The sequence below is a fragment of the Artemia franciscana genome, chromosome 20, assembly GCF_032884065.1.
Source record: "Artemia franciscana chromosome 20, ASM3288406v1, whole genome shotgun sequence".
Lineage (NCBI taxonomy): Eukaryota > Metazoa > Arthropoda > Branchiopoda > Anostraca > Artemiidae > Artemia > Artemia franciscana.
In genome coordinates this window covers 20,602,776-20,616,461 of record NC_088882.1, presented here as the reverse complement: position 1 = coordinate 20,616,461, position 13,686 = coordinate 20,602,776, and the positions used below count along the sequence as shown (strand labels likewise).

The following is a 13,686-nucleotide window of genomic DNA, read 5'->3' as shown; positions in this document are numbered from 1 at the left end:
TTCCTGATACACCTGCCAAATTTCATCGTCTTAGCTTATCTGGAAGTGCCTAAACCAGCAAAACCGGAACAGACAGATCGACCAACAGAACTTGCGATCGCTATATGTCACTTGGCTAACGCCAAGTGCCATAAAAACCCGGTGTGACGCACACATACATTGACGCACAGCATTCTCCACTGAGCAGCTCTCGTATCAAAGATTATCGGTAAGGAACTTAGATATGTTTTACAGAAGCAATGAAAGCTATAAACTACATAAAAATAGTTCAATACAAGTTATTTTTTTCACAAAGCTGAGAGATGACATGGGAGCTACTTACACCATCCTTTTGTGCTAGAATATTACCTATCTCGTGCCAAAGTGATTTAGAGGATACATAAACTCGAAGTGAAAATTGCCATTTTTATTCGAGAAAATCAAAATTAGGAGGCAAATGAATTTAGGGACAGTAATTTGTTTATAAAACTGACCAGTTTGGTCGATATTTAACAAAAAATTAAGGGTATTTATTTTCTATACTCACCATTTTTAAGTTCTTGGTTTGACAAAACTGGTTTCTTTTATATTAATTAAAAACAAACTTTCCGAAAAAGAAGTTTTTCAATGAAAAGTAAAGGTCATACTAATTTAAGATCAGCAGATAGCCTACAAATACCTGGTAAAATTCAAACTAGAAAGGACAAGAAATTACTATTAAAGAATAAATGAAACCTAAAAGGAACATAAATTAAATAAACAATCATAGCAAACAAACACACAATAGGTACTAATATAAACGAATAAATAAATCCTAAAACGAGTGAAGCTTAAATTGAATATAAAACTCGAGCTTCAAACGAACGAAAATCAGAACAAACAAAGGTATAGGTTTTGCCTCCTTCTCTCAGTGTAGAAGTCTAAAACCTACTGCGTCATTGGCACTTAACTGAAAATGAATTATATTACAATTTTTTTTTTAGTACTTATGACATCATTGAAAATATACATTTAAGTTAGATTAGAATTGAATTTTTTAAGGTATGAGCTTTCAGCAGTTAATATTAATCAGTTAAAATATTCAGTTTAATTTTATTAGTTTTTTCCAAGATTGTTCAAGGAAAATATAGTTTCAATACAAATAATCATTTGGATGTTGTCCCATTCCTTAGCTCTAAAAGTCCAAAGCCTACTCAGTCATAGGCGCTTCACTGAAAACGAATTATATTACAAATATTTTCTTTGCCAGTTATTACAAAATTGAAAATGAAAATAAAATTACAGCGAAATCAAATCTTGAACTGATTCTTTTTCAACAGTTGATATCATTATATGTCAAATATTCAGTTTGATTTTATTTGTACTTTCCAAGACTGTGCAAGGCACATATAGTTTTCAGTAAAGCACTAACTACGTAGTAAGCTTTAGACTTTTACAGTGAGGGAAGGAGCCAAAACCCTAACTCTTCTTTCTAGTGATTTTTGTTCATTTCAAGCTTGATTTGCATATTCAATTTAAGTTTCACTCGTTTTAAGATTTATTTATTCATTTATATTAGTATCCATTGGATGTTTGTTTGATATGATTGTTTATTCAATTTCTGTTCGTTTAGGGTTTTATTTATTCTTTAGAATTAATTTCTTGTAAATTATTCATTTATATTAATACTTGTTGTATGTTTGTTTACTATGATTGTTTATTTAATTTCTGTTCGTTTTGGGTTTCATATATTCTTTAATAGTAATTTCATGTCGTTTCTAGTATGAATTGAATAAAAAAAAGTTTTTTTTAACTGAAAGTAAGGAGTGAAACTTAAAACAAGCAGAAATTACTCCGTATATGAAAGGGACTGTTCCCTCCTCAACGCTCTGCTCTTTACGCTAAAGTTTGGCTCTTTCTCTCAACTCCACTTTTTAAAACAGTAAAAACTTTAGCGTAAAGAGCGAGGCGCTGAGGAGGGAATAGCCCCTTTCATATAAGGAGTAATTTCTGTTCGTTTTAAGTTTTAATGTCGCTCCTTACTTTCAGTTAAAAAAAAACTTGTTTTTTTATTTAATTTCTGAACGTTTTTGAATTAATGCATGTTTCAACTTTGGCTCTCCACACATGAATAATTAAAATAAAATTTGCATACTAATTTATTTTTTGGCTAAATGGATCTCTAATAGTTTTGATCGGACGACTTTGAGAAAAAAGGAGCGGGAGAATAGGCCTAGTTACCCACTAACTTTTTTGTTACTTAAAAAGGCAACTAGAACGAGTCCCGTGTTCATGTGGAAAACTTTACATTGGCAGGACCCATCAACAACTAGGGGAGCGATTGCATGAACACAAAATTTCAATTGATAAGTCCCTGAGATTGGAAAATAAAAATGACAACTTTGATTCAGCTCTGGCCCAGCATATATACGAAAATCTTGACCGTTTAGTTCTTTTTGAAAAGGCAACTTTAATATCTACCGTAAATGGCCTACCACAATCTCTTAAAGAGGCAATTGAGATAAAAAAAAACCACATAAATAGAAATTTGGCTATAAATAGAGACCCGGGAGATATTTCCTTAAGTCTAATTATGTAACAATTTAATATTAAAAGACTCGATGAATATTTTCGCCCAGTCTAATTTAAGACAACCTGTCCGCATATCTAATGAACACCGAAATTGTAGACAGGCTAAATCTGTTGCAAGGCAAAGGATACTTATTCAATCTAATCGGTAACTTCTCTTTCATTGATTTCAAGTTGGTTTTTGTTGTTTAATTCAGTGTCCTTTTTCCTCTCGTGCAGTTCACTTAAGAAGGTTAGATTTTGTTGTTGTTTCTTCTTTTTTTTCTTTTTCCTCTTTCTTATTTTTTTGAGCACTGAGGACTACTTGGCGGAGGTCGTTGTCGAAATATTTGCTTGTTTTTCATATTTTGCTACTGGCTGATAAAATCCTCGTTTTTCTCCTATTTGATTTTTCTCTTTTCATTTATTATTTCCTTTCTTTGTTTTCCTATGTCATGCATAGCCAGTATGGTCTCAGAACGTATTTACGTCAAGCTTACGGGGAGCATTTGACCAATATTGTTTTAGATTTTTTAAATTGTGTTAAAAAACACACAAATCTTATTTGTCAATTCAATTTCTTTGAAACTTGCAAAAGAAATATAATTCTTCCTCCTTCTTTACGTTACAATTTACACTTAGGTACAGAATCTGAAGGCCCATTTAGCCAAGGACTTTGTGACTCAGAGCTCTTATTTTAAATCTTGACCGGCATTAAGCCTCTTATTTTCCTTTTTAAATCAATCTATAGATTCATAGAATTTTGTTAGAGCTCATACCATATGATCTCTTGGCTCTTAGCTCTTCTCGCCTCGTCACAAGTGCCATATGAGCCCTTTGCTCTTGTTATTATCTGATTTTTGAACTATCTTCAACAAAATGGCAATCTCAAAATCTTTATCGGATGAGATGGGGGGAAAAGGCGTCAGGGGACTATTTGCCCTCTGATCTCTTTTGACTCTTAAAAAGTGAACCAGAACTTTCAATGTTCCAATCAAATGAGCCTTCTCTGAAGTTAATGCGATTATCTCTTCCATAAGAACCACATACACCTCAGGGCATAGTTTACAACGCCTACCCCCGGACCTTGGGAAGTTGTTTGAACTTGGGGTTTTTGTTATATTATCTTTGAACTGTTTTTAACAAAATGGCTATTTGAAAATTTTTATTCGATGTATTTGGGGAAAAAAGGGCCCTTGGGGCTAGTTGCTTTCCGATCACTTATGACTCTTCAAAGGGGGGACTAGAACTTCTGATTTCCATTCGAATGAGCCCCATCTGAAGTTTATATGACGACCGCGTCCATATGAAGTGCCTTATGAAAAAAAAAAAAAAAACTAAAGCATTAGACCCGTAGGCAACGCTATATCGTTGCGTCTGATTTGTGCTCGCTAATAATCATCTTAGCGTGAAAGAGTGTATATACTCTTAAATGTAGGTAAATTTTAATTAAATATTTTAGTTGGCATTTCGGTTTGGTTAGAAACCATTCAATATAATGAGTTCTAGAGGGGCTGATTTCCATAGTTCTCTATTATAGTTTTCATAATTTTGTCACTGAATTATTTTATCTTCATCATACTTGGGTATATTTCATTAGAATTAGCCTTAACTCACTTCTTGAGTGTGGTGGGTATAAAAGGCAATTACCAAATTAAGCAGTAAGTTGGACATTTTCCCACTTTTAAATTTAGATGGTCAAGATAAAATAAAAGCAAGCAAAATCCATTTGCCGGAACACTTGTATGCCTTGTTAATTTATTTCTTGATACATTTCGGTGATCTCAATTTTTACAAAATGCATCAAACAGTTCGTGGTAATGAACTGTAGTAAGATGCGATCCGGCTCAATAGTAACCGAAACTCTAAAAAACGGAATTTTGATACCAATAGTTACATCAAAAGTATTGCATTTTAATGCTGAGTTCAAATATATAATTTTCATCAAGTTTAGTGTTACCCATCAAAGGCTACGAGCCTGAGAAAATGTGGCTTATCTTAGAAAATAGGGAGAGACATCCCCAAAAAGTCATAGAATCTTAACGAAAATCAAACCATCAGATTCAGCGTATCAGAGAAGTTGCAAGAGAAGCGTATAAGAGTAGAAGTTTCAAGCTCCTATCTACAAAAATGTAAAAATTTTAATTTTTTTGCCAGAAGACAGATCACGGATGCGTGTTTATTTGTTGTTTTTTCCTTTTTTCCCCAGAGATAATCGCATCAACCCAGTGGTCCTAGAATGTCGGGAGAGGGCTCATTTTTGCTCAAATTAAAAGTTCTAGTGCCCTTTGTAAGTGCCCAATAAAATTGGAAGGCACCTAGGCCCCCTCCCACCCACATTTGTCCCCCAAAGTCATAAGATATAATTTGAGATAGCCATTCTGTTCAGCTTAGTCGAAAACGTAATAACTTTTTTCGGACGACTTAATCCCCCACAGTCCCCGGGAGAGGGGCTGCAAGTTACAAACTTTGACCATCCTTTACATACAGTAATGGTTATTATGAAGTGTACAGAGGGGGGCATTTTCGCGCTGGGGTGGGGGTGGGTCGGGGGAGGAGGTGACGTGGGAGGATCTTTCCATGGAGGAATTTATCATGAAGGAAGAGAATTTCCATGAAGGGGGCGCAGGATTTTCTAGGATTATAGAAAATAAACAATTTTGATTTTTCACCTGGAAGTAATGAGTGTTATGAAAATTTAAAACGAACATCAAACATTAAGTATATAAGGGGGTTCGTCTCCTCCCTAATACCTTGCTGTTTATGCTAAAGTTTTTCTTTGTAATTTCAACCATTTATTCTATGGCCTTTGTGATTCAGGGATCATTCTTATTGATTTGGGATAAAACTCCTGTAAAGAGCGAGGTATTGACGATGAGGCAAATCCCCTCATATACGTAAAAAAATACACAGATATAGAAGTTCGTTAAATAAGTTAATTCGTAAGGTATGTATGTTCATTACTAACAAAAGCGTTCATACAAAAACTAAAAAAATCTAGTTGCATTTTTAAGTAACCAAAAAATTGGAGGGCAACTAGGTCTCCTCCCCCACCCCTTTTTCTTATCAATCGTCTGATGAAAACAATGAGAAAGCGATTTAGCAAATAAAAAATAAAAATCATATGCAAATTTCGTTTTAATTATTTATCTGCGGTAAGCCAAAATCAAAACACGCATTAATTCAAAAACGTTCAGGAATTAAATAAAAAAACAAGTTTTTTTAACTGTAAGTAAGGAGCCACGTTAAAACTTAAAATTAACATAAATTATTATGTATATGAAAGGGGTTCTCCCCTCCTCAACGCCTTGCTCTTTGCGCTAAAAGTAGAGCTGTGACAAATAGTCAAACTTTGGCGTAAAGAGCGGGGCGTTGCGGAATGGAGACCCTTTCATATACGAAATAATTTCTGTTCGTTTTAAATTTTAAATTAAGGAGCGATATTAAAATTTAAAACGAATAGAAATTACTTCGTATGTGAAAGGGGCTGCTCCCTCTTCAACGCCCCCCTCTTTACGCTAAAGTTTGAATCTTTCTCTAAACTCTACTTTTAAAACAGTAAAAACCTTTCGCGTAAAGAGTTGGGCGTTGAGGAGGGGACAGCCCCTTTCATATACGAATAATTTCTGTTCTTTTAAGCTTTAATGTCGCTCCTTACTTTCAGTTTAAAAACTTGTTTTTTTGTTGTTTAATTTCTAAACGTTTTTCAAGTAATGCATGTTTTGATTTTGGCTCTCCGCAGATGAATAATTAAAACGAAATTTGCATTTTATTTTTATTTTTGGCTAAATGGCTTTCTCATAGTTTTGATCAAACTATTTTGAGAGAAAAGGATCGGGGGAGGAGGCCTAGTTGCCCTCCAATGTTTTGGTTACTTGAAATGGCAACTAGAACTTTTAATTTTTTACGAACGTTTTGATTAGAAAAAGATATACGTAACTTGCGAGTTAGCTTACGTAACGAACTTCTGTATTCGTATGTTTTTATTACGTATATGAGGGGGTTCACCACCTCATCAGTACCTCGCTCTTTACACTAAAGCTTAAATTTTGTCCAAATTCCTTAAGAATGACCCCTGAATCACCAAGGCCGTAGAATAAATAGTTGAAATTACTAAAAATTCTTTAGCGTAAAGAGCGAGGTATTAGGAGGATGTGAACCCTCATATGCGTAATAATTTATGTTTTTTTTTAGTTTTAATGCTGCTCCTTACTTTCGGTTGAAAAAAATTTGCATATTTATTTTTTCATTGTTTTTTTAAATAATGCTAGAAAATCCTGTGCTTCGTTCATGGAAATTTTCTTTCCCCGTGACAAATTCCTCCATGGAAAGTTCCCCCAACATATCCCCCTCTTCTCAACCCCTTCCCCCAACCAAAAAATCTCCCTGAAACGTGTATACACTTCCCAATAACCATTACTATGCGTAAGCACTGGTCAAAGTTTTTAATTTTTAGCCCCTCCTACGGGACTGTGGGGGAGTAAGTCGTCCCCAAATACATAGTTATAATGTTTTTCGACTATGCTGAATAAAATGGCTGTCTCAGAATTTTAGGAAACTTTGGTGACTTTGGTGACTTTGGGAAAATAATTAGCGTGGGAGGGGGCCTAGGTGGCCTCCAATTTTTTTGGTCACTTAAAAAGGGCACTAGAACTTTTCATTTCCGTTAGAATGAGCCCTCTCGCATCATTCTAGGACCACTGGTTCGATACGATCACCCCTGGAAAAAAACAAATAAACACGCATCCGTGATCCGGCTTCTGGCAAAAATACAAAATTTCACATTTTTGTAGATAGGAGCTTGAAACTTCTACAGAAGGGTTCTCTGATACGCTGAATCTGATGGTTTTATTTTCGTTAAGATTCTATGACTTTTAGAGGGGTTTTCCGCCTGTTTTCTAAAATAAGGCAAATTCTCTCAGGCTCGTAATCTTTATGGGTAAGACTAAACTTGATGAAACTTATATATTTGAAATCTGCATTTAAATGAAATTCTTTTGATGTAACCATTGGTATTAAAGTTCCGTTTTTTAGAGTTTTGGTTACTATTGCTCCTTAGAGTTTGGTTCGTTGCTCCTTACTACAGTTCGTTACCACGAACTGTTTGATGTTGCTCCTTACTTGCAGTTAAAAAAACTTGTTTGTTTTTATCTAATATGTATACAGAATCAATTTATCAACGAAGAAGATGACGAATTTGGATTAACAAGTCATGAGAAAGAAAACTTGATTCAACTAGCTTGTGATAATTCTTTAAAATGCAATTTTCAGAAAGCATCTCTAATTCCATTTTGGCTAAATATTTAGAGTGAACTAGCTGTTGGGGTGGCGCTTCACGCCCCCCAAGCCCCCCGCGCGCGTAAGTCGTTACGCGCCATATTAGTTACGCACCACTGTAGTTGTGTTCCTGTGTCCCACCTTTGAATATAGATATATATATATATATATATATATATTTTTAACTTCGTAAAACTTGCGAATATACAACATTCTTGGCTGTCCCAGTGTCTGTGCATATAAATAGATTGTCAGGTTTACCGACTCTTGAACATGCAACACATAATTGTCCTATCCCCCTGTGCCCCCGGCGTCCCCATTGTTGTTGTTTCCCTGTGTCCCGGTCGTCATTTGTGTTCCGGTGTCCCGGTCTGTAATTTCTCTTTGAGTGTCCTGGTCGTCATTTATATTCCCTGTGTCCCGGTCGTCATTTGTGTCCCGGTGCTTTGTTGATGGTGATTGCTAATCGAACATTCTTCGTGTCCCGGTCGCTTTCTCTTTGAGTGTCCCGGTCGTCATTTTTATTCCCTATGTCCCGGTGTCCCGGTCGTCATTTGTGTCCCGATGTCCCGGTCTGTAATTTCGTCAGTCGATAAACATGACGTCAGTCGACACACAAACACGACGTCACTCGACACACAGACACACAGACAACTTATTTTTATATATATAGATATAATATTTTGTTAAATAAAGCTTTAAAACTGTTGATGGTATTCGCAAAATCGTATTTATACAAGACAGGATTATCCGCATTAGCTAAAATTAGGCCGAAGTATCCTGTTCGTTTGGCTATAGAAAAGAAGCTTCGTGCTGACATGTCATCATTGATACAGAGTATTGGCAAACTTTGCATTAACTATAATATCATTGAAAGATAAGAATGTAATTGTTATTCGTTTTCTTTATTTGTAAGAGTTTGTCTTAATAGATTATGCAGCACTGAAAATATATCTCTGTATTAATTTACAAAATGGAAGGGAGGCACAATATGATACAACATTTTTAAGTGAGCCCACACGTAATGAAGTTTAGAAACCACTGCATCAATCTATTCTTTTGCATTGAGATTGAGAGTTGAGATCAATCGTCCGACTGACGCAATTTTCCGAGTTTGAAGTTGACATGTGGGTCCCTTAGGAGGGTGTCGCTGTCTTTACCTTCCATTGCTCACAATACTATAACCACCTGACCTGTTGTAACAAGTGACTGTGATTTTGCAAGTTACTGGTACTAGTTGCTACCGAGTGAGTTTTTAATCCATTATTTCCTGTCAATAAAACCGTTGCATTTACCGATCGAGATCGGAATTTCGGAAGATGTTATGTCAGCATTTTGATACTGACATAACCGAAGGAAATTTTTTGCACCATTAGTAAAATAACGGTATGAGCCGGAAAAATCGCTACGTTTACCTGGTCGAAAATTCAGTAAATCTCGTGTCAGTATTTTCTTGTTCTTTACTTACCCAAATCCAAAATGTTAGGATTCGTGAAGCCTCGGTATGAGTCAGCAAAACCGAGATTGAAATTTCATGTTCTTGTTTTAACTAAATGGAAAACTGTTGCGACGTCCGTAAACTTACAATAGGAGTCGGTAAAACCACTACATTTACCGACCGACATAAATATTTCAGTATATTTCATGTCAGTATTTTCATCTTCTTTATATAACCTAATAAAAAATTGTGATATAATCCGGAAAATCACGGAATGAGTTTGTAAAACTGCTGCATTTAACCTACGCAACCAAAATCAAGATTTGTTCATCAATGTCAATACCCACTATCTTGATGTTAGTGTTCATTATAATATTTGTTCGTTTTGGGCTCCATTTATTATTTACTAGTAATTTATTATCTTTCTAAATTTGAATTATTATAGGAATTTACTTCCGCTCGCCTTAAGTTCTAATTAGGCTCTTTAGTAGTGGATTTTTCCCTTTTGACTATTTTTTAAATTAATTCTAGTAGGAACTAAACAATCGTCAGGAATATTGTCAAAGACCAAGGAAGAGAGGATAAGGAATAGTTTTTCGGCCGGTTATTTTCCTATTAAGAGTCACACTAGACTGTAATTAAAAAAGAAGGTAAGAAACATCCTCCAAGGAAATTAAGTGGAGAGAAATGGTTTTGAGTAATAAATTAATCCATAACGGAAACTTGATGCTCGGTTATTTCTTATTTCTCATTTCACCTACGAAGGGGATGACAATAGTGCACTAATTACTAGAATTATGATCAGGATTATGTTGCCATATGCCCATATGGGAGAGGGGAAAGCCCAGTTCTGATTTTCCATGTTAGAAATAAAAAAATTCAGTCATATCAATGATAAGCCTACTATAATGTTATTATAAGCAGGTTAGGCTTAATATTATGCCCCACATGCGGGAACCACTGTGTGTTTTTTTTCTAACTGGTTTTTACCTCATATTTTCCAACGTACGACTTATTTGCTTGCTTATCAAATGAATTTATGTGAGCCATTTTTGGTTTACTTCCAAAGTTTATAATATAGAGCTTCTGATAACATTGCAACAACACAATATTTCTTGAAGCTTTTCATGCTTTACTTAAGTTATATTTTATTAAATATAACTAATAAAACAACATAAACGCATGATTTCGCACACTCAAAAGCATAAAACAAACACTATTATAGAAGACTTGATAGCGTCGCGGTCAACATAGTTTTGTATTCTTTAGAGCCGGCTCTTAGTTAAGACAATTACTTTTGAAATACATATTCTATTTTAAGTGTCATTCATTCGAAAGTAAACAAGCAAAAATAAAGTAAGTTTACTTTCTGATGAGAAGTTCAAAATTCTGCGCAACATTGTAGCAGAAAGATTGCATTAGTAATAAGATGAATTTCCGCGAATTATGTTAACTACAAATCATAAACTCTTATAATGTTTCTAATAATAATAATTCCTATAAGTTCTTAAAATATACATATTTTATTTAGAATAATCAATGACAAATACAGTAGTTGGATATTTTATGTTTAACTCGATTTCCTTAACTCACTGACTTTTTCCATTATGTGTTTATAGCTCGGATCATTTTGATATCTATGTTACATAAAGCCCAATCCGTTTTGCACCCTTGTTCACTTATTTTCATATATTCTCGAGAAAAAAACGTTTCCTAATTTTGATCTACTTTGAAAACAATTGAAAAAATGTTTCTCATTGCTTTTTATTTTTCTGTGTCTTGGACGAGATAATTTCCACCACCCTTTGTATGAAATGCGAAAGCACTTAGAGAAGAAAAAAATAAAGGCACTAAAAAAAAAAACTTGCAACAACAAAGATAACCCACTTAAACTACACAGCAAAGAGGAAAGTCTACAATATTTTTGCGACGTTTGCGGGATTTATCCACAAGCTGTTCATTTTCAAATAAATATAAAAATACACCACATATTGGAGATGTACCGGTCATGAGTCCAAAGCAGCAATTATAGAAGGAATTTGCGAAAATCGAAGAATATAGATCAAATTTTCTTCAGGTCATACAGCGTGAAGAAATTCCATAGTAGGACCAAAATGGATGTATGTGGGACGAAAAAATGTTCTTGTAAATATTTTAACAAGGATTATCTTGTGAAGCTGCTCTTTATCTCGTGGAAGCAGCTTGTACTTTTGTCTCAATTATTTCAACTTTGAGATAGCAAGTGTCTTTGTAGCCTTAGAATTTGAGCCAATCGGGAACCTTAATTATCCCAGAAAAGACGATGCAGAAGTAGTTTCTAGAGCAAAGTTGATAGTCACAGATTTGTTAAAGATAAGTCAGTTTGGAAATAGTTTCTAGTCCAAAATTGATAGTCACGAAATAATTTCAGAGAAGAAAATATGGAAATGACTTCTAGGCCTTAATTGATAGTGACGGAGAGTTGTACAGACACAATGTAAACGAGAAGTTCAGTTTTCGATGAGGTGATTTGAAGCGTGATATCGTTGAAACCAGAGCTAGCTACATCAATTTCATTTTAGAGGGCTTAGAGATTGGCTGAATTTCTTCTGCGTAACAAAGGTGGCCTGCGTGAACTTAGGGATCAATCAGATATGTAGGATTTTATAACTCTCATGGCGAATCTTTAATGACTCTAATACATTAAATAGTCTAATACATTAAATAATACATAATCTAATACATTAAACTCTAATACATTAAATAGACGCTTTCACTTATTATCAGAATTTCCATAAGCTGACCTGGAATATTTCTTTATTTACACACGCAGGGTATTTGAGTTAAAATAATTTGTATTAATAATCTACTTAAACCCTGTTTACCCACAAATGCACTTACAGTGGTACAAAATGCAGAAAAATAAAAATGGAAACAATATACAAGAAGAAAACCCACAAAAAACAGACAACATCTGAGCTACCTACACAACACAATTAAGTTAAACAATTATGTGGAAATTCGACAATACTTTCTCAACTCTTGTGGAACCTATTCACAATCTGGTCCATTTTAAGGAAATATCGAAAACGCCATATCTACTCGAAATGTACTGGTTGCGAGTCCAGAACGGGAATTGCAGAAAATATTTGCAAAAACTGAAGAATAAAGAATTAAGTATTGTGTGTAATAAAATTAAGACAAGAGTAAGGTGTTAAATGTGCACAGAGAAAGGTCTGATTGATGGATAAATTGAAAGATGAATATTAAAACGGAGCCCAAAACCAAGCCCTTTTAACAGAAACCCTCTTAATAATTTTAGCATCATCTTGATCTTTTTCATTAACCCAATTAACATGTCTTTCTAAAATTGATGATCTGTATTTTCAAATACATAGAGAATAAAGAAAAGCTTCTATTATATTTTAGTGCAATTTTCTGCTTTAGGTCAAACAAGCTCTGAACAAGATGATGGATCAAATAGTTCTGACGAAGATCAAGTTAAAATTAAGCCAAAAAGCCCTCTCCAAAGTGCACATAATTCAAGATATTCCCTCAATATTATTGGAAGGTAATTATTCGATCCTAATGTAGCCTTTAAAAAATATACTTTTTGTGATCGATGCTTATATAGCGATCAGGCCGAAAAGCCCTCTCCAAAGTGCACCCAACTCTAGATATTCCCTTAAAATTATTGGAAGGTAATTATTAGATCTTATAGCAGTCTTTCAAAAAGAGATATTTTTTTCTGATCATTCCGTCTACCTTACATTACCTTACGAAAAAAGTTCAATTTTTTTTTTGTACCTGTGCCCAATTATAACCAAAGAAATATGCATTTTCTTTTAAACAAATAGACTCTTTTTGGTTAAATTTCATTTACAAACAAAAAGGAACTATGTCTCTACTGCATAACTGTCCTTTTTGCTGGTTTTTCAGACTATTTAAATCATTAATATTTGACATAATTGATATTATTAATATGTGGATTTGTTTCAGTTTTCACCTATGTATCTTGTTTTTCCGTTTTGTCTTTTATTTTTTTTTACTTTTTTTTTTTTTTCTTTTCGTGGAAAAAGTCTTCTTCAATTCAATTCGTTCATTAACAAAAAAACAAAAACAAATCACACACTATAAACTAACTACACCCTAAGAGAGCACTGCCCGTAACGGGTGATAGTATTCATTCAATCATCAAGAATAGAATTATAAGGTAAGAAGAGAAAAGAAGAAGAAGGGAAAAGAAAAGAAAAGAAACGTAAATTAATAAAACAAAACATAGAGAACTATCGGTAAAAGAAATTAGGATCTAATTCAATGTTTTCCATTAAGAAGCTTTTAATCTTACTTTTGAACTCTGGTAGGTTATTAGCATTTCTCAAAGTATTTGGCAAATAATTCCATATTTTCGGTCCGGTAAATCTAATTGAAAAATCAGACGACGTGAGACGGCTCGTTTCTGTAAC

The 13,686-nt window shown here is 34.1% G+C and overlaps 1 protein-coding gene across 1 annotated transcript in view; it reads left to right on the top strand.

Annotated features, from left to right (window-relative positions):
* The window catches only part of LOC136040017 (rab effector Noc2-like), a 137,365-nt gene extending 124,570 nt beyond the window's left edge, over window positions 1-12,795 (top strand). The window contains exon 6 of the mRNA XM_065724084.1: window positions 12,668-12,795. Within this exon, the coding sequence (XP_065580156.1) occupies window positions 12,668-12,795 (128 nt within the window). The remainder of the gene's footprint in view (window positions 1-12,667) is intronic.
* Window positions 12,796-13,686: the final 891 nt, after the last annotated feature.